Here is a 26,623-nt window from a genome sequence, read left to right as displayed (position 1 = left end):
ATGTTCCAAATATTCAATATATATAAATTATTCAATAACCCTGCGTTCATAATCATTCAACATTTAGCACTAATAGAGAAATATAAAGTTAGAAGAGGTCATGTTGTAGGAACAGCTTAAGACATTTACAATAGGCCTGTGCAGCTTAAGGCCTTTTGAGGTAAAAAACCTCGAAGCCGAATTACTTCACAAAATTACAAATATAATGCATAAGTAACATAGTCTCGACGGGCGAGCTAAAACCCGAGCAACACATTACATAACTGTAGCAAATTCAGGGTAAGGTCCCTCTCACTACAGTATTCTGGAAAAAACAATTTAAAGACCATAACCAGATTTGAGAAACCCTCATACCCGACGGATTTGAGAATTAAATCCAATTCTGGAGAACTGTGTTCCATTCAAAGCCAAGCTCGAAGACGGAGACGTGAGGATCTTGCAACAGAATATGGAATTAGTTAGAAATACGTAGCAAGCTCATGTCAAACAAAACAAAGAATTTCGATCGCATGAAGCAGGTTCAACCGTTGCTGCACAAGGAAAAACAATGTACACAGTCCAAACAATTAAATGGCTTACCTGTAACCGGATTTGGGTGCAAGGACCAAGCTTTAGCGTTCTGAGCACCTCCTGATATCTCACAGAAGCCTGGTTCGCAGAGCGAACAGGCCCATGAATGAGAGCAACAACCAAATGGTGGAGCAAACAAATGGCGGAGAAATGAATTTCCAAAAGGAGACCAAGTGATGTGAACAAGTTTGAGCGGTCCATAGCCATTGGATCGCCAAGTCGACTCCAATACCATCAATCGAATAGGGATCCCGAGGCAGTAGCAGCGTCGGTCAGGGCTGCACATGCCATGTACAGTGGTAGTGCAGGTATTAATGTGATATTCCAAACTTATCAACAGTAAGGTGGCCATGTCGACGGTCATAGATCCATGACCCGTCTTTCCATACCCAAACGACGGTGTAGATTTAACTCGCCCCATGGGCCTGATTAAATGCCGAGTTGCCACCTTCGTTGGTAAATGGTTTCATGCATGCGTGGATGGATACAAATTAAATTCGCATTTGAATTATATATATATATTAAATTGTTTACATACGAAGCGATTAAATAGCATTGGAATATGCATATGCTCATAGTAATTTTTTTATTTTTATTTTTTGTCTGTTTTGGGAGTGTGACAAGTGGTATCAGAGCCACATTTTTCAAAACTGTGACCTCTGGGAAATAACTAGCTAAAGAGAGTTCATCACATATTTTCATTTTGCAATTTTATTTATACTCATAAATATATATAAAAAGAGAACTGTTAATGTGTTAATATTTCTTCTATTTCTCTTCTTAGGCTAAGACCAAGAAAACAGAAGGCAGCCAACATGAGAAGGGCAGGCAGCGGACCACACAGGTTTGTAGCGGGTCAGGGACCTGCAACAAGCCCTGGAAATAACCCAGAATTATGGGTACAGCTTGGAGAGGAGACTCGCAATACCAACCTTGCAATATTAGAAACAGTACAAGAGTTGAAAAATGAAATGGCCCGATTACGGGAGGATAACGCGAGGTTAACCATGGAGCAGGAAAGGATTTTAAAGAGCCTATCAGACAAACAGAATCAGCAACTGTTGAATCCCAGTGCTGAGCAGCAAAGGGTGTCGGAGGAACAGAATCACCACACAGAACAAGAGGAGTCAGAAGGAAGGGACGAAGAATGGGAGGAACGATCTGATAACGCTTCCGAGCAACAGACGTCAAAAAGGCAACGGATAGAGTTGCAAGGGGAATTCCGTAAGATCAAACCGCCACACTTTGACGGAGAACAGGAGGAAGCAGCTGAGGCATGGTTGATTAATATGAACAAATATTTCCAGCTATATGAATACGATCACAACCTCAAGGCACGTTTAGCCATTTTCCAATTACAAGGGAAAGCCACCCTGTGGTGGGAGGAAGTTAAGATTGTGAGAGAAGTAAGTGAGCAAAATATTACCTGGGAAAAATTTCAAAAATATTTTAAGGAAAGGTACCTGACAGAATGCTTCTATGACGAAAAAGCGAGAGAATTCCATGACTTGCGTCTGGGACAGCAAACCATGGATGAATTTATTACTCATTTTACATCATTACTTCGTTATGTACCTTATATTAGAGAGGAAAAGGCTAAAGTATAGAGGTTTGTCAGTAGTTTACCCTTGAATATGAGGGAAAGGATTGAGTTTGACAATCCAAAGATAATGGACGAAGTAATACATAAAGCCAGAACTTGTTACCAGCAAAGTAAACAGAAGGGAGAGGTTCCGGGTAAAGGATGGACTGATAGGAGAAACAACAAATTGGCTGGGAGTAATAAAGGGAATCAAGGTGGAGGTAACAAGGGCCATGCCAAAGGGTTAAACAGTAGAAATTTACAGAAAAAATCACTCAGGTCAAAGCCAACCAATGAATCTAGGATCAGTTAACCACCTGGAAAATTAGACAGTGAAGGGACAGCAAGGCCTCCCGTGCAGTGTTGGGGCTGCGGTGGACCTCATTATGTTAAAAACTGTCCTCAACGGAAAGGAATTGAACAGGTTTCCCAGATCCATGAAGCATCGACAGTCGGTGACGTAGGACGTAGTCTACCAAGGATTAATGCTGCTCTAAAAGATTGTCAGGCAGAGTACCCGCTGACCATGGTGGAATTCGAAGGTAAAATTTCAGACCTTACTGTAACTGTTTTAACTGATCCTGGAGCCACATTAAGTTATATTAGTCCTAAGATTGTGGAGCATTGTAAATTGCAACCTGTTAAATTTAAAAACCCATGGTTAGTACAGTTGGCTACAGGGGCAAGGCGAAGAGTACTTGCTAAGGTCGATAACTGCCCCTTAAAGATAGCAGGACAGTCAGTGAAGGCAGATTTAAATGTGCTTCCCCTTGGTTCATATGATATCCTAATTGGCATGGACTTGTTAGAAAAATGCTGGTCCCTAGTCAACTGTAAAACAAAGACTATCTATTATAGGGATGAATTTGGAGTAAGGCAGGAGATGCAGGGGATAAAGCGACCAGTGCAGATTCGGCCAATAACTATCTCTCAGTTAGCAAAATGCATTAGGAAGGGGTGTCAGATTTATGCCATCCAAGTGGGATATGCTAACTCGAAAGATAAAACAGCTACATTGGACAACATCCCTGTGATACAAGAATTTTCTGATGTGTTTCCGGAGGAAATTCCCAGATTGCCACCTAAGAGAGATATAGACTTTACTATCGAATTGGTACCAGGGGCAGCTCCGGTATCCCGAGCACCCTACAGAATGAGTACACCTGAGTTGACAGAGTTAAAAATGCAATTACAGGAACTGTTAGACAAAAACTACATTCGCCCTAGTGTGTCTCCCTAGGGAGCTCCGGTATTATTCGTTAAGAAAAAGGACGAGACCCTTCGCATGTGTATAGATTACCATCAGTTGAATAAATTAACAATAAAAAATAAGTATCCTCTACCCCGGATTGATGAACTTTTCGATCAAGTGAAGGGAGCAACAGTATTTTCCAAGATCGATTTGCGATCAAGGTATCACCAAATTAGGATTAAGGAAGAGGACATAGCTAAAACTGCTTTTAGAACAAGGTATGGACATTACGAGTTTGTGGTGCTACCCTTTGGGTTAACTAATGCCCCCATGACTTTTATGTGTTTAATGAACAACATATTTCATCAATATTTGGATAGATTTGTGCTGATCTTTATTGATGACATACTGATATATTCCCGCACTATGGAAGAGCACAAGGAGCACCTCAGGTTAGTACTGCAGACCCTCCGAGAACATCAGTTATATGCCAAGTTCAGTAAGTGTGACTTCTTTAAGGAGGAAATACAGTATTTGGGGCATATAATCACGAAAGAGGGGATTGCGGTGGACCCCGAAAAGATAAAGACCATAATGGAATGGCCCGTACCAAAGGATGTGGCAGACATCAGATCCTTCATGGGGTTAGCTGGTTACTACAGACGATTTGTAGAAGGATTCTCAAGAGTAGCGTATCCTATCACCTCCTTACAGAAAAAAGGAAGAGCTTTTAGATGGACCCCGGAATGCCAAAAAAGTTTTGAGCAGCTTAAGCATCTGCTCACCACCGCACCCATTCTAACCATAGTTGATCCCAGCAAAGATTATGTGGTGTGCACTGACGCAAGCAAAGAGGGTGTAGGAGGTGTGTTGATGCAAGAAGGGAAGGTAATTGCTTACGAGTCCAGGAAACTGAAAGAGCATGAGCAGAAGTATTCTGCTTATGATCTAGAATTGGCAGTTGTCATTCACGCCTTGAAAATGTGGCGACATTATCTTATGGGAAGAAATTTTTTATTATTGACAGACCACCATAGTCTGACCAATTATTTTAGCCAGCCCACTTTAAATGCTAGGCAAGCATGGTGGGTGGATTTCCTCAGTGGTTTTGATTTTGAAATCAAACATTTGAAGGGGAAAGAGAATCGGGTGGCAGACGCTTTAAGTCGGAAATTACAATGTTTATATGAAATTTCCTGTAGTGAATGGAAAAGCCCCTTCGAGGAGATGATTAAAAAAGCAGCAGAGCAAGATACTGTATATCAACAAATAAAACAGCAAGTACAACAGTCAACCAGCAAAGAAAATCAGCAAGGTTATGCGGTGAATGATGTTGGAATGTTGTATTACAAGAAAAGGCTATATGTGCCCAATCAAAACAGCATTAAAAATTTGATTTTGGATGAATTTCATATAAGTCACTATGTTGGACACCCAGGATATCAGAAAATGATCACTGCACTCCGAAAATAATATTATTGGCTGGGTATGAAGAGAGATGTGGCTGAGTACTTGACGTGTTGTCTAGAGTGCCAACAAATTAAAGCAGAACACCAACACCCTGCGGGGTTACTGCAACCATTACCCATTCCGGAATGGAAGTGGGAAACCATTTCTATGGACTTCATAATAAGTTTGCCCAAGACAAGGAAAAATAACGACTCCATCATGGTGGTGGTGGACAAATTAAGTAAATCAGCGCATTTTATACCTGTGCAATCTACTTACATAGCTATACAGATCGCTCATATTTTTATGCAGAACATATTTCGATTGCATGGGTTACCAAAAACAATAATTTCAGACCGTGATGTAAAATTTACATCGGTCTTTTGGAAAACGCTGTTTGGAGAATTAGGAACTCAGTAGAATTTCAACACAAATTATCACCCTCAGACTGACGGACAAACAGAACGGGTGAACCAGGTGGTGGAAGACATGTTAAGGGCATATGTAATGCAACAACCGACCAAGTGGGAAGATTATCTGCACTTGGTCAAGTTCGCATACAATAATGGCTATCATACATCATTGCAAATGAGCCCATTTGAAGTATTGTATGGGCGGAAGTGTCGCACGCCCTCAAGCTGGGGTGGACCAGAAGACAGATTAATGTTGGGACCCGACATGCTTAAGGAGATGGAGGAAATGGTTAAGAAAGTGCGAGTCAATCTAAAGGCAGCTCAGGACAGGAAAAAGAATTTTGCTGACCGGAAAAGGACGTTTAAGGAATATCAAGTTGGTGATCATGTATATGTGAGGATTCGAGCAAAAAAGAGCACATTACAGTGGAACGGGTGTGCTAAATTGGCACCCCGATTTTGTGGACCCTTCCAGGTCTTAGCAAGAATTGGGTCGGTAGCTTACCAGCTTGCTCTGCCAAGTCATATACGGGTCCATAACGTCTTCCATGTTTCTGTGTTAAAAAAATATGTTTATGATCCTAAACATGTAATCAAATGGCAGGATATACAGGTGAGAATTATCTCTGATAAATCAGTCGAAATGTTTCCTGTTAAAAGAAAACTGACTTAAGATGTTGCATGTTGCAGGTCGAACTGGAAGGAGAAATCTTGGTCGAACCGCTGAACATCCTCGACCGGAGAGAAGTAATGCTGCGGAAGCGAGCTATTACCCAAGTTAAAGTGCAGTGGCAGCACTTTGGGCCTGACGAGGCTACCTGGGAAGATGAAGAGCTCATGAAAAAAGCTTATCCAGGGCTGTTCGTGGCCGAAAGACATCGAGACGATGTCTAATTTTAGGAGGGGGAGATGTAATGCCCCGGGATAAATGTAAATATTTGACTTTACTGTGGTAAAAAGAAAAACTGAATATGACATTATTAGCTGTTTTGGAATTTAATAATATTTTTATTATTTTTTTACAAGATAAGAAATGTTTTCTTGGAAGTGCTGGCAACTTCTGAGGGGGAAGTTGAGAAATGGTTGCAGTGACTGCAACCCTAACTACCTCTCCTAACTGGAAGGGTTTCCAGAGAAAAGGAGGAGAGGGGAGGCAAAAATCTGCGCTGTAAGGACAGGCAGAAGAGAAAAAAAAACAAAAATATGGCTAAGTCTGGTGATGACCAGATAGCCAAGCACTAGGTGCAAATATCTTGCTGAGGACAGTGGTCCTACAAGAGAGCAAGGGGGAGAGATTCTGGTTCGGAAAGACGAATCTCAAGGTTGGGTGGAAAATTGGAAGCAGGAGACAAAGAGAAAGCTCAGCTTCTGTAGAACCTCGCAGGACACAACAATACCGGGAGCAGAGGTGAGCGGTTCTGTTGAAGTGATACTTTGAACATCGAACAAACAAGTACAGAAATTATAACTATTGTGCACAATTAAGTTTTGTGTCATTCATTGGGAATGAGAACTGTAGCAGTAACCTCTACACATCTATGACTCTTTAACAAATATAATAATAATAATAACAGATTGATCAATGACACTTTGGTTTTTAGGGAAACCAGGAAAGTTATGTACACCTAGCACCCTCGTAAGTCCGGAAAACTTTTAGGAAAAACGTTCACTGTAGTGAATCTGTAGGGTTCCAACAAATTCTGGGTTATGCGAAGTCCGTGCTTGAGGACAAAGAAACCCTTTAGGGGAGTGGCAAGTTTATTACATGGCAGAGATGTTCCAACCTATAAATCAAACCCTAGCCACGTAAAGATTGAAACTGCAAATTATAGGTCTTTACGCCAGAAGAAAATTGTTTAAGGACATACATATTAAATAGAAATAAATCACGATTGGACTTCAAGGTTTCACTTTTCCGTGGATGGCAGGGCGGAGCTCTGGCGAAAGTCCATGCTGCTAGCGCTAGGGTTCGATCGTTAATCCCATTACTAGCCTCGGTGCGTTCGGCGACCCCGTCTCAGCACTCCTTCTGAGTTCTTCAACATGGTTTCGCCCTTGGGAGGGGCGGGCTCATCCCACCCTCCACCCACCAGTACCTCCTCTAACAAAACAGGCCGAGCAGACTCTCTGAACAATCCAGGCATTCCCCCACGGACCGATCAGGACACTGAACCTATCATAGATGCCACTGGGAACTCCGCTGCAGGATCTGCAGCTGTCAATGAAAAAGGCACAGACCAAAAGGCCTCAACGTCACAGCCAAAGGCATCTTCTGCAACATGCATCCCGAAGACTGCAGAACGAATCAAAGTAGATCTCCCCAGTCAAAGAATCAACAGCCAGATCCAATATATGAAGGATCATGCGCTTATAGGCAAATCTCTCGGATTCTGGCCTACTGAAAAGGCCTCGCATGGATGGATAGCATCCAAATGGAAGCCCAAAGGACAAGTCACTCTGCAGCTTGGCCCCAAAGGCTTCTTTACTGCTACATTCAACTGTTTGGAGGACAAATCTCGCATCTTCGAGGGAGGCCCGTATTTTTTCAACTCTTCAGGCTTGTACCTTCGAGAATGGAGAGAGAGGTTTGACCCAGACAAAAAAGACTTCATTTGGGCTCAAGTATGGATACACATGTACTCTCTTCCATTGGAATACTGGAACGAGGAGACCTTAAAGGATATAGGTGACAGCCTGGGGGTATTCATCAAAGCTGCTGAGGAAACCAAATCCCGAAGATATACCTCCTACGCCAGGATCTGTGTACTCATGCATCTGACCAAAGAACTCTCCGACTCGGTAAGTCTATTTCATGATGATTTTGAATGGATCCAAACAATAGACTATGAGCATATCCCTTTTCGTTGTAGAAAATGCCATGAACATGGCCATCTTTTTAGGGATTTCCCTCTGAATCTCCAGTCCACAGCCCCAGGTAATGAGCCCAGCAAAGATAGGGAAGGATTTACAAAGGTTCCTAATCGCAGACGGCATGCCAAGAAAACTCCAGCACCCCCAGCCAGCTCCAGTAAACCTAATACCCAGAACAGATTTGAAATTCTAACCTCTCAAAATACCTCAGAGGATCACCCTGAAACCCCTCTCGTAGATCCCTCTCCTTCCTCACCCCCCAGGCTCTAAAACCCTCATCTCCGATCTTAGCCTCCACTCTTACCAGCTTCCCCGCCTCAACCTCTTCTGAGAAAACAGATCTCGAAAACGCCATGCAGTCCTCAGCTATGGAATTAGATGCAGCTCTTGCTCTCAGCATTCATCAAAAGACAATCGAGGAAGAACAGAACACTCCGACACACATGGATGAGGAAACAGAAAGCGTGAATCTGGAAGGTTTGGACATTCTTACGTTGGAAACAACATGTAGACAGAAAGAATTTAATAAAATACCCATCCAGGAGATTGAAAAGCTGGAAGGAGTTCTAACCAAAGCACAGCACAACAAAAGTCTAGGTATTCAGGCCGGCAGTCCTTGGGATGGCAAGAAAATCCTGAAAGAGATGAAGAAACGAGGGCGCAAAACGGATCTGCAAAGGACCATAATCATTGGAGACATGCTGGTGGAATCTGGTAGATTCCCCAAGCTGACAAAGTTCTTCAAAGCCCTTCCCAATAGTTCTCCATGAAGCTAATTTCATGGAATGTGAGAGGGCTGAACAGCCCCTCAAAACACAGCATGTTAAAAAATTTGATTCAGCAAGAAAAGCCTTCAATCGTCTTTCTTCAAGAAACCAAAAGTAACAGCACTGTACTAGAAAGGATTCTAAATAAGGTTTGGATAGGATGCCGCTCAGTCTCAGTGGACGCTTCTGGAGCCTCAGGGGGATTGGCAATCTTGTGGAACCCGCAGGTACTTTCCCTTCAAGACTTTCATGCCTCACACTTCTTCATTCAGTCTACATTTCATCTCATTGGGACTAATATCCATGGCCATCTTTCTAATGTATATTTTCCACAAGATGCACAAAAAAAATTGAATCTGCTGGACACACTCACAGCTCTCAATTCGAATAGACAGTTTCCGCTATGGCTTGGTGGTAGTGACTTCAATTTAATAACAGCACTAAAGGAAAAAACAGGGGGCAGATCGAAGCTAGAAGGGGACAACATAGGCTTCAAAGAATTTATTCACAACAATCAGTTAATGGATCTCCAGACTTCAAATGGTATGTATACCTGGACCAACAAAAGGAGGGGATCACAGCATATAGCCTCCAGGTTGGACCGCTTCCTCATATCAGACAATGCTATACACTTAGGAGGGGACTTTTATGCCTCCATTATGCCTCATGCGGGCTCGGATCACTGGCCCATAATGCTACAGTGGTCGCGTCCAGGCATAAAGAGCAATAGACCCTTTCGCTTTGAAGACTTTTGGTTCTCTCATCCCAACTTCAAAGCAATTCTCAAGGAGGCTTGGAAGTCCTTCAATCCCCCCGAAGGAGCCAAGATGTTCCAGTTCCAACAAAAATTAAAATACCTCAAGCATGTTCTCAAATCATGGAATCGGACCCAATTTGGCAACATCTTCGAACACCGAAAAAAGTTGGAGCAGCAGATGAACTCACTACAATAGAGTATCATTTTAGAGGGAAGAACGGCAGATTATGAACAACAGGAGCAGACCCTTTCAACCGAGATCGAAGCACGAAGGAAGCAAGAAGAAATTCTGTGGCGACAAAAGTCTAGAATCAGATGGCTTAAGGAAGGGGAGAAAAATACAAAAAAATTTCACAGATCTACTATTCAAAGGAGAATGCATAATAATATTGCCTTCATTAATAATCTACAAGGGGACAGACTAGAAGTGCATGAAGAAGTGGAACAGGAATTCAAAAAATACTTTCAGGATATTCTTCGGGAGCCACCAGGATGCAGGGATCAAGCCATTCGATCACTGACGCGGCATATTCCTAAAATCATCACGGAGAACCACAATAACATGCTGCTCTAGCCCATCTCCATGCAGGAAGTGGAGGAAGCTATGGCCCAATTCAAAGATGGTAAAGCGCTGGGACCCGATGGCTTCACAGCCAACTTCTTTCATGCGTTTTGGGAGCTTATAAAAACAGAGGTATGGGAGATAGTGGAGGAATCAAGATCCATGCACTGGATCCTTCCTTCCCTAAATTCGACCTTCATAGCGCTAATACCCAAAACAGATGAACCCAACACGCCAGACAAATACAGGCCCATAGCACTGTGTAATGTTATTTACAAACTCATCTCCAAAGTCTTGGCGAACAGGCTCAAACCACTTCTCCCCCTCCTCATCTCGCCAGAACAAACCGGATATGTAGAAGGGCGCCAGATAATGGATGGTATCATTCTCTCAAACGAAGTGATCAACTCTCTCAAGCTTCTAAAAAAGCCAGGTATGATTCTCAAGCTAGATCTTTCCAAAGCTTTTGATAAACTCAGCTGGAACTATATCCATCAGATGTTATTGGCATTTGGCTTCAGTGCTACTTGGACCCGTTGGATTATGAGTCTCATCTCATCTCCCAGCTTCTCAATCCTGCTAAATGGCTCACCCTCTGCACCCTTTCGTCCTTCCAGAGGCATTCGACAGGGTGATCCTCTTTCCCCTTTCCTCTTTGTTCTCATGGCAGAAGGTCTCAGTCGCCTTCTTCATTTTGCCATTTCCTCTCACACCCTTAAGGGCATTTCTCTTCATGGTCTTCCCCCCACTTCCCACCAACAGTTTGTTGATGACACTATGCTTTTCAGCCACCCATCTATTCAAGAAGCCTCCGCCTTCAAGGCCCTGCTCAATCTCTTCTCTGAAGCCTCGGGAACCTCCATCAATGCTGCCAAATCTCAGCTTTTCTTCTTTCACACCCCATCCGTGACTCAGAGGAACATTGCCAGGATACTGGGCTTTCCCATAGCAGTGCTTCCTTCGAATTATCTGGGAGCTCCACTGTTGGACACAGCCATTAAGCACGCCACCTGGAGAACCCTCCTCGACAAACTTGAACTAAGGCTCTCCTCCTGGACCTTCCGCTCGCTTAATATTGCTGGTAGGCTCATCCTTCTCAAATCTGTTCTCCAAGCTATGCCTCTCTATCTTTTTTCCATTTTAGCTGCTCCTAAATGGGTCCTTAAGAACATCCGCAATCTCCAAAGAAACTTCCTCTGGGGTTCCTCAGGACTCAACAGGAAATGGGCTCTTGTCAAATGGACTGAGGTCTGTCAACCAAGATCAGTTGGTGGGCTAGGCTTGAGGGATCCCCTTCACAGCAATAACATAATGGGAGCCCGTATCTGGTGGAATTGGATTTCCAAACCATATACACCTTGGGCACGTCTATGGCAAGCCAAGTACGCGCCAGGCAGTCATTTGGAAGAACTCATCAGAATCAGTACATCTACTCCAGGCTCGTTGATCTGGAATGCTGCTAAGCAACATAGTGCTTTTATCCAGGCGCACAGTTTTTGGGAGATCCATTCGGGCACCACAGCTAGATTTTGGGAGGATTCATGGCAACAACTCCCAAAATTAGCCTCTCTCTTCTGTAAACCTAAATGGCAAGCTTCCATGCAGCAAGCTAACCAAATCCATGTTCATCAGTACTGGCAGCAGCAATCCCCTAATGATTTTCAACTCTGGAGACCAGCGAGCACCTGGCAGGCTGACTGGCAAGGGGAGACCCATGAAGAGATTGATCAGGAGCTAAAATTCCAGAAAATCAAACACTCAGATCAAAAGGACAAACTGCGATGGGGACACACACCAAAAGGAATGTTTACAACCAAGGAAGCATACCAGCTTCTCTATCAACCCATGCAGGCAGCAAAGGACCAGCTTTGGGATCAGGTATGGCAACCAAGCATCTGGCCTAAGGTTTCCACTTTTCTATGGCTTTTGAGCAAGCAGCGCATCCTCACATGGGACAATCTTCAAAAGCGAGGATTTATTGGTCCATCCAGATGCCCAAACTGTAATCTTAACTCAGAAACCATCTCGCATCTCCTGGATTCATGTCCTTTAGCAGTACAATTATGGGAAAAAACTGAGCAGTGCAATAGAAGATCGGGTAGACATGTGGGCAACATCACAGACACCATCAGAAACTGGCCTCGGCATCCTTTTCAAAGCCTTCTTCTAAATTCCCTTTGGAGCCTTCTCCCGGGCTTTGTCTACTGGATCCTATGGAAGGAGAGAAATAATAGAATTTTCAATAACCTTAGCAAGCCTCCAGACGCTCTATGGATACTTCTCAAACATAATCTGCAAGAAACTCTTGCTCTAAAACATTGGCAAGACTCGGACCTGCCAGAATCTCCTCAGGAACGCCTCATCCTGAAAGAATGGAATTTGAACCTCACATTTTCAGCTCAAGACAAGAATAATTCCCCAATCAGCATCGCTTCTCCCCACACTTGGTCCCCTCCGGCTTCCCACTCTTACAAATTGAATTTCGATGGGGCTGCCAAGGGCAATCCCGGGCCGGCAGGCTATGGCGGTGTCTTCAGAAACGAAGTAGGCACAGTATTGCACATATATCATGGGTCAATTGGCAAAGATACTAACAACGCAGCAGAACTGGAGGGTTTATGGAAAGGCATACGCATAGCAGAACAGGAAAACTTTTTCCCTCTGGAGGTAGAAGGGGATTCTCAAATTTTAATAGCAGTTGCCACAAGGATTCAATCAGGCACATCAGCAGCTAAGATTGCCTCAAGCTGGAGGCTTCTCAGTAGACTGGAACAGATTGAAGAATGGCTCAGGACAACCAGCAACATTACTTTCAAGCATATAAGGTGCACAGCTAACAGGGTAGCAGACAGATTGGCTAATCAGGGGGTCAATCAGCCGCTCCTATTCTTCTCAGGTCCTCTATGTGATTCAAATGATGAACACCTCAAAAAAGAGTGCACTTCTCTGGTGCAAAAGGATTTCTCTCTCCCGGATGCGGGTGAACAATCTGGAGTGTAGTACGAAGATGGCTTGGCAGGTGGGTGCGTGGCCGCTTACCGCAGCCAGATGGAGCTGCAGGACGCAAGAGTTAATGGTTCATACAATTACCTTTATTGTTGCATTAATGCAGCTCTCTCAGGCGCGCCAGTTTGATAGCTTAACTGCAATGGTGCTCGGCACGGTTCTCATTTTTACTCTTCCCATCTGCTCATGTTGGCATAGCAAGGTTGACGCTTCTTGTGCTAGAGACAGTTCAGGGCACTGTCTGGCTCTGGTTCGAGGAGCTAACACTCTTCCAGGCTTTCATGCTCCAATTTATCCGTTTCGCATTCTCCTCTGTCGCCACTGCGCATTCCCCTCTTTGACTGTTTGTTCTGCTTCCCTAGCTCAATTCAACATGCCCAGAGAGCGCACTAGAATGGGCTGCAGAAGAGGCAGCTCTCGTGGCCGGGTCCTTCGCCAGGCGTCCTCAACAACCTCGGACCCTTCGTCTGAGGCTTCGGATTTTAGTTTTTACTGCTATCCTGCGACCAGAAGTGGTTGTGGCAGAGGAAGGAGGCAGTTTATGTCAGCGGTGAGCTCTCAGCACTCCAGTACGCACACGGCTCGCTTCCGCCTCCCTTGTAGTCTTGGCAATTCCTCCTTCATTGTATCGGTCACTGTAGAACTGAGTGAGCATGCTGGGGGTTCAGAGACAGTCGGTTCAGGAGTTCCTCAGCACCAGCGGATGGAAAACCAGAATGTTCCCTCAACGAATGTGACTTCGCAAAGACGGGACATTGGGGGCTTTGCTATTCAGGACTCGCCCACTCTTGCTGGCCCGAGCGCTCCTGCAGCAGAAGAACTTGCAAGAAAAGAGGGTCAATCTGCGGAGTTTGAAGCACCAGATCATTATGGGTGCCGCATTATTGAAGAGCAGCCTCCAACACAGCATGAAGACTAAACAGGTTTGCGTTTTTTTGGTTTTGTTCAAATGATGAAGCAGTTGTTCAATCCTCTCAGGAAACAAGGTCATCTTATGTTTGTAGCTCCCAGTAACAGGTTTTTTCAACTTTTTGAGGGTTGGTTTCCCCTGCGTGGGCGGCATTTCCCTGTCTGTTGGTTACTGTCTTGGCTTAGGTGGTTTACAAGTCAAATTTTGGTCACTGTCCGGACACTAAGTCTTTCGTTATGGATTTCAGTTATTCCAAGTCCTGAAGCTAGTCTTTATGTAAGTCCTCGGGTCAGTTTGTCAAACGTCTTTTGTCAGTATGCCGTTTCATGGGCTAGAACTCTCGAGGCCTTTGCCTCGCTGTAAGCATATTTTGTATCAATATAGAAGTAGACCAATTCAAAAAAAAAAAAAAAAATCACCAAAATGCTGGAACTGGAGAGTTGCAGAAGACAATGGCCTACAATGTCAGAGGGAACTTCTTCTTTAGTGCGCAAGCAGAGAGTGGCTCTGAGGGGGTCATAATAGGGAATACCCTGTGTCGTGCGAGTGAGCATGGCAAGAAACTATCAAAGTGCGATTTTCCAAAACCCCACGGGTAGGAATTCCGCAGTGTCGATTAACTAAGACATTTCTTTTAAGGGCAAGATTTAGTTTCAGGCAACAAACGTGAATAGCTAGGAACTTGTACTGAACATTCTCATAAATACAAAAGCAGGAATTATCAAAAAACAGTGTGGTTCTCCATTAACAATTCCTGATAACTATAAAATACGAGAAAACATTGACAGACAGTGTTGTTCTCTTCTAAAATTTCTGATAACTGTAAAAGACGAGACAAATAATTGACAGACAAGGTGGTTCTCTTTTGAACTCCTGATAAACTATAAAGAACGAATGAAGAATCCTGACAGAGGCTCTCATAGCCATGTATGCAAATCATTCGAACAGAAAACAAGGGTTTAAGAAAAATCACATTATATTATGTAACAGATAAGCGAGTCGAAAGACAGTGTTTAATTGAAAACGGTACACGTAATTCTGTGCAATAATAAACTGAGGAAACCAGGAGAATATTAAAGCATGGAACACACAACTATTCATATTTTGGCACCGCGCGTGAAACTCTGCAGTTCAATAAACTGGAGGGTTGTAACAGGAAGACAAAATACATGACAATTTCATAGAGAAAACAACATAACCTTAAAATATATTAACCCAGGAAGGGGATGTTCCAAATATTCAATATATATAAATTATTCAATAAACCTGAGTTCATAATCATTTAACATTTAGCACTAATAGAGAAATATAAACTTAGAAGAGGTCATGCTGTATGAACCGCTTAAGACATTTACAATAGGCCTGTGCAGCTTAAGGGCTTCTGAGGTAAAAACCCTCGAAGCCAAATTACTTCACAAAAATTATAAATATAATGCATAAGTAACAGAGTCTCGACGGGTGAGCTAAAACCTGAGCAACACATTACATAACTGTAGCAAATTCAGGGTAAGGTCCCTCTCACTACAGTATTCTGGAAAAAACAATTTAAAGACCATAACCAGATTTGAGAAACCCTCATACCCGGCGGATTTGAGAATTAAATCCAATTCTGGAGAACCGTGTCCCATTCGAAGCCAAGCTCGAAGGCAGAGACGTGAGGATCCTGCAAAAGAACATGGAATTAGTTAGAAATACGTAGCAAGCTCATGTCAAACAAAACAAAGAATTTCGATCGCATGAAGCAGGTTCAACTGTTGCTACATAAGGAAAAACGATGTACAAAGTCCAAACAATTAAATGCTTACCTGTAACCATATTTGGGTGCAAGGACCAAGCTTTAGCGTTCTGAGCACCTCCTGATATCTCACAGAGGCTTGGTTCGCAGAGCGAACAGGGCCATGAATGAGAGCAGCAACCAAACGGCGGAGCAAACAAGTGGTGGAGAAATGAATTTCCGAAAGGAGACCAAGTGATGTGAACAAGTTCGAGCCGTCCATAGCCGTTGGATCGGCAAGTCGGCTCCAATATCGTCGATCGAATAGGGATCCTGAGGCAGTAGCAGCGTCGGTCAGGGTTGCACATGCCAGGTACAGTGGTAGTGCAGGTATTAATGTGATATTCCAAACTTATCAACAGTGAGATGGCCATGTCGACGGTCATAGATCCATGGCCAAACGACGGTGTAGATTTAACTCGCCCCATGGGCCTGATTAAATACCGAGTTGCCACCTTCGTTGGTAAATGGTTTCATGCGTGCATGGATGGATACAAATTAAATTCGCATTTGAATTATATATATATATATATATATATATATATATATAATTGTTTACATACTAAGCGATTAAATAGCATTGGAATATGCATATGCTCATAGTAAAAAAAAAAAAAAAAAACACTTGGTGTGTGATAGTGAACAACTGTGATAATCTTGGTGATTGTAAGACGAAATATGTCAGGGCTGTAAAAAATATTTCTGTAGCTGATTTCATTTAGAGAAATATTTATTTTTCAGTGAAAGTGTTCACGATAATTATTGATTGTAGGATGTTACATTCCAGAGCTGGCCTTCAAAGTTTTACAGCACAAAAAATTGTCGCAGGCATCGTTTATTAATTTCAGAGGAATAATGGTGAGTTCAACTCAGACTTGTGACTTGTAGAAAAAATTCGTTGGGTTCAAATAAAAAAATGTATACGAAGAAAATCAATATAGACTAAAAAAATTATTATTATTATCAGTGTCCATCTGAAGTTATCAGATATAAAGCTTGCAAACTCTATAAAAAGCCATCTTGCTAAAGTCTCAAATTTGGAAGCTTATGCACACAATCAATCTGAAGCGCGCACATTCAATTTATGCAGGTGGGAAATGGCCCAATGAATAGTGATACAGATACAGATTTTATTGGACCATTTGAGTACGCTTGGAGTCATGCATTGATATCGGATCAACTCTATAAGCAAGTAAAGAATGCACTGGTTCGAAATTCGATGGAGCAGTGTGCTATGATTTGGAAAATCAAGTGTATGCTGCAATGGGAAATATCGATCCTTGTAGCATCTATGCTCCCATATGCATACATAATTCCTCCCATATGACGAGGGTAAGTGCATATAGATCGAGATTGATTATGTGAAAGTAAAGGGCGGTTTATAGATTTTAGAATATTTCAAAAATGTGATGAATAAGAGTGATTTATTTTGATAGTAAATTTTAAAATATTTGAAAAATGTGATGAATACCAGTGATTTATTTTGATAGTAAATTTTAGAATATTTGAAAAATGTGATAAGAGTAAAAGTGATTTAGTTTGATTCTAAATTTTAGAATATTTGAAAACTGTTATGAATAAGAGTGATTTATTTTGATAGTAAATTTTAAAATATTTGAAAAATGTGATAATAGTGAAATTATTATGTCACTTTCTTCTCTGTTAATCAAAATTTTGAAATATTCTAGAATTTGCCAGAATTAAATTGGGACAAAGGTTTCAAAAATTTGGCGACTAGATTTGTTCAACATTCGCTGGCATAGAATGTTAAGGCCGATACTCTGCAAAATATATATAGATAATATAGTGCACCAAAAAGAAAACAAATGAAATTTTCCAATTTCATTTTTTTCTTTGGAGAGCTGGAAAGCTAAAAAGGGAGAAAAATAAAGAATTTGTGAGTGGAGCAGAACTCATATATTACTGTTTTGACAATTTCTAAATAAATAGGTTTAGACTATGTATGTATTTATTAAGTAAGAATTTTGAACACTTGAGTATTGAAATAGAATATGTATGTATTTATTAAGTAAGAATTTTGAACACTTGAGTATTGACGTCAAGTAATTTTTTTTATATTTAAGGTTTGAAAAAAGGAGAGGTAATTTTTTTTTATATTTAAGGTTTGAAAAAAAGAGAGGTTTGAGAGATAAGGTGAAGTGTGGATTTTTATTTAGTGAATAAAAACTATTATATTATTTAGGATTATTCAAAATTATTTAAAATTTAAAATAAATTAAGAAAAAAATTAACAATAAAATAAATATATATATTATTAATTTTTTTCGGAATTTAAATTTTTCATTCAAATTTCACTAGAACCCAAAATTTTTCATCGGAAATTTTATCCTCTCAATTGAATTTCAACTTGATAACTATGTCATATAGTTCTATGACAGACATATTTTCCTGTGTATATTTATTTATTTATTTATGTTTGGTAACTGTCTCATATGACAGGCATCTTTTGTTGTGTATATTTATTTATTTCTGTTTGACATCTCAAATGCAACAATGCTTTTGCTAAAGATTGACTGTACTTATGATTGTTGTGTAAATAGCAAGAAGAAGCAGAAATTGCAGGATATGATCCTTGCATCGACAACTACGTATCCGCGTATTTTAATAGGCCCGAAGTTCAGAAAGCCATACATGCAAAGGTAACCAACATTACTTATAGCTGGAGCCACTGCAGGTATATTAGTCTTTAGACCTACTTACTAATATCATTTCTTTTGACCATTTAAGTTTCCAATCTTCTTATAGTCACAATCTGGTGTGCTAAAGTATGGTTTCCTACGTACCAGTGATGTTCTTTTGTGGGCGAATTCTGTTTCAACGGTCTTACCAATGTATCCTCAACTAATTGCAACTGGGTCGCAAATACTCGTTTTCAGGTATGAGATAAGACAATTTCAATGCCCTTTGGAGTTTGGTATTTAAACAAAAATTAACAGAGTCAAAATAGGAATGGTTGGTATCTGCCGATTTTTAATGAAAATTTGAATTAGATCCGTTTTTCCAACAATCACTTCAAATAATTCCTATACCCCAGCCAAATTGTAATGCATCATTCAAGTATTTCATAAACAGTTTTTTTTGGTTTGGTTTTCAGCGGAGACCCGGATTCCATAATTCCTGTGACCGCAACAAAACTGTCCATCAATGAGCTGAAGCTTCCAATTGAGACTCCATGGTACCCCTGGGTTAATGGCGACGAGGTACCTAATCAAATCAGTTTCATTAGTTTCACAGATAAAATCCAGATGATAACATTGATTTTATGTCATTGAGTGCATGCGTTATCGTGGATGGTGCAGGTCGGTGGATATAGTGTGATTTACAACGGTTTGTCATTTGCCACAGTTAGGTGAGCGGGGCATGAAGTTCCGGAATTTCAGCCATCCAGGGCTTTAACCTTGTTCAAATATTTTGTGAAAGAAGCAGCCTTACCGAAAAGATAGGAATTGATTGAAATGGTTAGTAGTAGGCGAAAAGCCTCGCCAGACTTTATCGAGATTGCATCCAATTAGGGGGAGGCTTCACCGAAATAAACACATTTTAATGAAATTGCTTGCATTTGAGCGTGAGGGCAATTCTGAACATTGTTATCGTCCTCATAATCCCTTCCTATGAAATTTTTTGTTGTGCAATATCGTGATCCACCGACCAGGGGTTTCGGGGTTTGCTGGCCGTAAATATTTATGGCAATGTCAATTTTATGATTGCAATATAACCGATATGGAAAATCTCGTCGATAATTTGACCTAGACCAATCTAGCGATAATTTGTTTTGAAATAATTTTTTCAGCGTTAAAGGTTGTTTCAGTGATGACTTGATCAACTGTGAAAGGTTAGTTAAAACGGAATGTTAGGATTCAATATTTTAAAAAATGGTAAGAGTAGTTATATATAATTAATAAATACAAATTATTATTGGAGGAAGTGTATTTTTACAAGTATCTAGGAATTGATATTCATCACACGCTCAATTGGAACCATAGCATTGAGAAAAGGATTAATGGGAGTTGGAACCATAGCATTGAGAAAAGGATTAATGGGAGTGGAAAGCTTATTTTGGTCTTGAAAATAATTTTAAAACAGCGAACCTCGTAATGTGGGATAAAAAGTTCCTCTTTGAAACTTTAGTCACCCCTGTTATAAAAAGTTCCTCTTTGAAACTTTAGTCACTCCTGTTATCTTATATGGCTGTGAGGTTTGGGGTTGCAGCTTCTCCAGAGAATCATGGAGAAAGATTGAGCAAATCCAGAAGCGCTTTATAACTTATAACCTGACAATTAAAAGTAATACACCCTATCCTATTCTCCTTATAGAAACAGGTCTTTCCCCTATTGAGAACCTAGCTATGATTAGGTCTGTGTTGTACAAGCACAAACTCAATAAAATAGACGATCATAGACTTCCTAAGCTAGCTTTAAATTCCAACCAAAACCACAAAAGGCTCAATTGGGGGTGGCATAAAGACACAAGGGCCTGGTTAAACTATTAGGAGATCAACGAGAATAATGCATTGCAAAACATAAATAACATTAAAGATATTGTTACTTCTAAGTTCAAAGAAAAAATGTGGTGTGAGAAAGATTTAGTAGCTAAAAGAAAATTAAGTTATTATAAGAAGCTCATCAATCCCACCCAAGTTATTATAAGAAGGTCATCAACCCCACCCTAAAATATCAAAAGTATCTCTCTATTTTAACTAGCTCAAAGAAAAAAAATTAATATAGCAAAGATTAGAATGAATTCTCATGAGCTCCATAGTGAAACAGGTCATTGGGCAGTTCCAACACCATGGATGGAAAGGATCTGCCATATATGTGAGAATAGAACATCGAGGATGAAAACCACTTCCTCTTAGAGTGCCCCGCATACAACTACATTAGATCTCAGTTTCAAAATCTTTGTTCCAATACTGACCTTCCTAGCCTTTTACAATGTCAAAATTATAGTGAGCAAGGGAGACTTCTCTCCAAGATTTTCGAACATAGGAATAAAATCTTAAATCAAAATAAATAATTTGTTTCTTTAGGTCTGATAGACCAATGTTTGGTCTCATGGAACGTTAACCACCATTATCATCAAATAAAAAAAATTAATAAGTAATAGTTATTAAGGAAAAAAAATTCAAGGCAAAAACAATAACAAATAGTAAAATTTGCCAAAAATAATTCTATGGAAATGTTAAAGAGGTAAAGATTAAATAGAAATTAAGAAATAGAATTTAAATAAAAGTTGAAACAACTCGTCAATAAGATAGACAACAGTACCAATTTTAGCGATATATGACGCCTAAAATCTTTCTTCTCGCATTATTGTTTTTGAAAATATTTTTTTTAGAAAACATATACACAATGTAAATATTATGTACATTTCCACACACTTTGGAATATGAATGTGAGGTTAGATAATAAATGAATGCCATTAAATTCAAAAGAAGCCATTTAATATCAATTTAATATTCTTAGAGGAGATCATTTAAGAATTTATTTATTAAGAAATAAATGTGTGATATAATAAATCTGGTAAGATGTATATTAAACTTTAAATTAAAAAAAAATATGAAGTTCGAAATTAGCAAAATATAAAGTTCTAAGTTACAAAAATTGATCACATTTAATTGTTGGAATAAAGCCAAACCTGAATAAGCCAAATACTAAAATGAATCATTTTAAGAAATTTATCTAAAATTCTATTGAAATTAATTTCAAGATCATTATGAAATTATAATAATTTCAAACAAGCTTGTAATGAAAAACTAAAAACACAATAAAACATTAAAAGCTAAAAGCTACTCGCATTAAAAAACAATCAAGTTTCCTGCACTAACAAAATGTTGTTTTCGAATGTCAAATTTGACAACAGGGAAAGGACTAATATGGATTAAGTTAGTCTTAATAAGATGTTGACAATAATATTTTTAATTTATATCGAATAAGATTTTTTTTTTTTCTAATAATTTTTTTCATTTTTATTTTAATATATTTTTCATTTTAAGTCCCAAGAGTTAGCTCAATCGGTCAAATCAAGTGCCTCACCAATGGGAGGTCACAGGGTCGAATCTCGAAAGCTCTTGGGGTTAGGTCAGTAAATAGGCTGAGGGGTGTTGCACTCAGTGTTGAACAACCCTGGATGTAGCGGCTACCCATTGACCCGGGCGGCTACCCATTGACCCAGGTATCCGTGAACCAGAAGTGGAAAAAAATATATATATTTTTCATTTCCATTTATTTGCCTTTATTTTTTATTATTTATACTATGCACTTTATAGATATATATATATATATATATATATATATATATAGATAGATATTTTATTATTTATACCATGCACACTTTATATATATAGATATATATAAAACAAATCAAAAAATATATTTCAACAATTCTCATTTTATATATATATATAAACACTTATAATAGAAATATAATGCTTTCATAAAATATAAAAGTATTATATATATATATATATATATATAGATAGATAAATAGATAGATATATTAAAAAAATATAAATTATATCCTATGTATATTATATTTTTTATTTAGATGATACACATATAAATTTATATATTTATAAATAATTATAATAGAAATATAGTACTTCAAAAATATATCAAATTTAATTTGTAAAACTTGACATTTATTTGAGATTTGAAAATATAATTATAATAACCTTTCTTATATTATATATATAAACAATGAATTATGAAAATCTTCTCAAACCCAATATAAATATACCTTCTCAAACCTAATATGAGTACACTGGCTTTGTTGATTTTATATATATATATATAAACCTATCAAAACTCACTATTAAGTACAATAATAATTATACAAATTTCTTCCCATAAATTTAATCATTAAAAAATAAATATATTAACATATAGAAATTCAATATTAAATACAATTATAATTATACAAATTTCTTTCCAGAAATTTAATCATTTAGATAGTAAACTAATATAGTAATTTGAAAATTTACATTACATTTTAGATGAAAAATAATATATTATTTTTAAAAGCTAATTCACACTAACAAAATTAATCAAAGTTGAAGTTTGCTAAATTTCATTATTGGACGAATTTATGGGATGAGCTTCCCAAATCTCAAACTTAATATGAACAAGTTAAACATGAAAACCAATAATTTCATGCAATTCATTTAAAATTATATTGATTTTTTTATAAATTTTTTGTGAAATCATATAAATTCACAAATTCACAATAGGTCTTTAATAAAAAAATCAATAAAACCTAGTAAATTTAAATTTGTAATAGAAAAAATAAAGAAATAATAAAACCCTAAAGTCTAAAACTTATTGGCATTTGAAAAAAATCCAACTTTCTTACACTAATAAAATATTGTTTCTGAATGTCAAACTTGAAAACAAGGGAGAGACTAATATGGGTGAAGTTACAATATTGTCTCTAAAAGTCAAATTTGACAACAAGGGAGAGACTAATATGGGTTAAGTTACAATATTGTCTCTAAATGTCAAACTTGACAACAAGGGAGAGACTAATATGGGTTAAGTTACAATATTGTCTCTGAATGTCAAACTTGACAACAAGGGAAAGACTAATATGAATTAAGTTAGCTTTGGTAAGATGTTGACAATAGTACTTCTAATTTACATGGAGAAAAACTTTTTCTTTGTTAATATTGTTTTTCATTTTTATTTTAATATGTTTTCCATTGGCATTTGTTTATCTCCATTTTCACAATTTTTATATGTTAATTTTTTATTTTTGCCATGCACACTTACTTACTTATATATATATATATATATATATATATATAATTTCAATAAAATATAATAAAAAAATACAAAATAATGTAAATGTTTTAATTATTCTTATTTTCTATTTTTGAATATATACTTTAAATTTTTATTTATACTATATACCATTAAAATATATTAATTAATATATTTGTCTATCGGATCTTGGATAAGGCACTCCTTAATGGGAAGTTATTGGTTCAATTCCCATCCCTAATCAAGGTGATATATTGAACACAATGAAGATATAGTCCTCCTAAACTTACAAACCAACAAAATATATTACTTTATATATTTATACATAATTATAATACAAATGTAATACTTCCATAAAATATAAAAGTTAAATATATATATATAGATATATATACACATACAAATACAACACCATATCTATATATGCGTTAATTTTTTATTTATATAATACAAATTTAAATTATATAAATTTATATATTTATATAAAGGTATAATAGAAATGTAATACTTAAATTATATATAAATTAACACTTTAATTATATATAAAAGTTAATTTATAGAGCTTGGATTTCTATTTTTAATTGCACAACATAGTTATAATAGACTTTCATTATTATATATATATATATGTATATATATTAAAAAAAAAATGTTAACTTTGGCAAACCCAATATGAATAACTAACTTTCTTAATTAAAAATATATATTAACATATTAAAACTCACTATTAAATACAATTATAATTATGCTAAATCATTTAGATAGTAAATCAATATATTAATTTGAACATATATTAATTTGAACATTTAGATTACATTTTAGATGAAAAATAAAACCTGCGAGCCTTAAAACACAACCAGATAGAAAACAATACCAATTAAATTAGTTTTCAAAGGATATTGGGAGTCGTGTTGATAATTTATATCAAATAGATTTTTTTTAATAATGTTAATATATTATTATTTTTTTTAATACACATTGAAATTATATAAATTTATATATTTATAAACCATTATAGTAGAAGTCTATTATTTCAAAATATATATATATATATATATATATATATATATAAATTTGAAATATAAAAGAAATATATTTAAATACAAAAATTATTTTAATTATTTTATTTGTTTTTGTTATTTATTATTTTTGAATATATGTATTAACTCTTTAGTTATGTTATAGATATTTCAATTATATCAATTTATATATTTATGGGCGATTATAATAGATGTTAAATATTTCAATTAATTTATAACATTTCAATTATATACATATATATAATTTTCTTCTCATTTATTATGATGATGATGGTGGTTAACGTCCACTAATCGGACCTAAAAAAATGGTTTATTTAGTTTGATTTAAGATTTTATTCCTATGCTCAAAAAGCTTGGAGAGAAGCCTCCCGAACTCACTATAATTTTGACCTCGTAAAAGGCTAGGAAGGTCAGTATTGCAACAAATATTATGAAACTGAGATCAAATGTTGTTGTATGCGAGGCACTCTAAGATGAAGTGATTTTCATCCTCGATGTTCATATTCTCACAGAGATGGCAGATCCTTTCCATCCATGGTGTTTTAGGAACTGTCCAATGACCCGTTTCACTACGGAACTCATGAGAGTTCGTTCTAATCTTGGCTATATTAATTTTCTTCTTTGAGCTAGTTAAAATAGAGAGATACTTTTGATATTCTAGGGTGGGGTTGATGACCTCTTCATAAGATCTTAATTTTCTTTTAGCTGCTAAATATTTCTCACACCACATTTTTCTTTGAACTCAGAAGTAACAATATTTTTAATGTTATTAATGTTTTGCAATGCAACATTCTCTTCGATCTCCCAGTGGTTTAACCAGGCCCTCATGTCTTTATACCAACCTCGTTTGAGCCTTAGGTGGTTTTGGCTGGAATTTAAAGCTAGCTTAGGAAGTTTATGGTCTCCTATTTTATTGAGTTTGTGCTTGTACAATAGAAGCCTAGTCATAGCTAGGCTCTCGGTAGGGGAAAGACCCACTTCTATAAGAAGAATAGGATAGGGTGTATTGCTCTTAATTTTGAGGTCATACGTTATAAAACGCTTCTAAATTTGCTCAATCTTTCTCCAAGATTCTCTAGAGATGCTACAACCCCAAACCTCACATCTGTATAAGATAACATGAGTGACTAAAGTTTCAAAGAGGAACTTCTTTCTATCCCACATTAGGAGGTTTGTCGTTTCACAACTATTTTCAAGACCAAAATAAGCTTTCCACGCCCCATTAATCCTTTTCTCAAATCTATAGTTCCAGTTGAGCTTGTGATGAATATCAATTCCTAGGTACTTATAAGAAGACACTTCCTCCAAGTTATTATTTTCATACATAAAATTAGTGTAAGTGTCCTTCTTGGATTTGATAATCATAACTTTTTTTTTGTCAGTGTTAATAGACATACCCATGGTAGAGCAGAAATCCTTAAGAAGTCCATGTTGCTTATCAAGATCAGATGGGCAACTTGCAAGAAGAACAATATCGTCAACATAGAGAAGAAGGATGATGACTAACCTAGGTAAGATCGTGCCAGCACAGCTTGCTTCCTCTAAACAACCTTCTAGCTTGTCGATGTAAATGCCAAATAGGGTAGGGGAGAGGGGGCAACCTTCTTTAACTGCGATATCACACTTAATATCTTTCGACCACCCTTCATTGATCTTTAGATTGACAATTACATTCTCGTATAACCATATAGTGGCAACTCTCAACTCGAAGGGAACCTTTATCTCTTCTAATCTATTCCATAGGTTGTTTCTAGGAACTGTATCGAAAGCCTTTCTAAAGTCCATAAAGCAAAAAAAGAGATTGGATTTATCATTATGGCATTCCTCCACAATGATCCTAAGCGTAACGAGGTGGTCCGTTGTTGAGTGTTGCCTTCTAAAACCCACTTGGCCTTTATCCCACTTACCTTCACTTTCAAGCCATATGTTCAACTTCTTTTCCAAAATAATACCAT

General features: G+C 37.8%; 2 protein-coding genes across 2 annotated transcripts; both read left to right on the top strand.

Moving 5' to 3' along the window:
• The first annotated feature begins 8,843 nt into the window (after positions 1-8,843).
• LOC149194527 (uncharacterized) lies at positions 8,844-9,797 on the top strand. Its single transcript, XM_089407694.1, has one exon. The coding sequence runs from the start codon at positions 8,844-8,846 to the stop codon at positions 9,795-9,797; it is 954 nt and encodes a 317-aa protein (XP_089263820.1).
• Positions 9,798-16,219: 6,422 nt separating this feature from the next.
• On the top strand, positions 16,220-19,227 carry LOC149194526 (serine carboxypeptidase 24-like). Its single transcript, XM_089407693.1, has 7 exons — positions 16,220-16,316; positions 16,641-16,711; positions 16,944-17,060; positions 18,415-18,548; positions 18,661-18,750; positions 18,969-19,074; positions 19,174-19,227. The coding sequence occupies exons 1-7, from the start codon at positions 16,220-16,222 to the stop codon at positions 19,225-19,227; spliced, it is 669 nt and encodes a 222-aa protein (XP_089263819.1).
• The last annotated feature ends 7,396 nt before the right edge of the window (positions 19,228-26,623 follow it).

The sequence above is a fragment of the Pinus tabuliformis genome, chromosome 2_2, assembly GCF_031772625.1.
Source record: "Pinus tabuliformis cultivar Carrire ecotype Pingquan chromosome 2_2, CPIR1, whole genome shotgun sequence".
In the NCBI taxonomy this organism is placed as follows: domain Eukaryota; kingdom Viridiplantae; phylum Streptophyta; class Pinopsida; order Pinales; family Pinaceae; genus Pinus; species Pinus tabuliformis.
Note: the sequence above shows the minus strand (reverse complement) of the source record. Positions and strands in the feature narration are given on the sequence as shown.

What these genes read in the sequence shown, in the direction of transcription:
- LOC149194527 (XM_089407694.1), top strand. Translation starts at nt 8,844, where the DNA reads ATGAAGCTAATTTCATGGAATGTGAGAGGGCTGAACAGCCCCTCAAAA.
- LOC149194526 (XM_089407693.1), top strand. Translation starts at nt 16,220, where the DNA reads ATGGCCATGTCGACGGTCATAGATCCATGGCCAAACGACGGTGTAGAT. An exon ending in TTAATTTCAGAGGAATAATG is followed by an intron (nt 16,712 to 16,943) that starts GTGAGTTCAACT and finishes CAATTTATGCAG; the next exon opens with GTGGGAAATGGCCCAATGAA. An exon ending in AGCAAGTAAAGAATGCACTG is followed by an intron (nt 17,061 to 18,414) that starts GTTCGAAATTCG and finishes TTGTGTAAATAG; the next exon opens with CAAGAAGAAGCAGAAATTGC.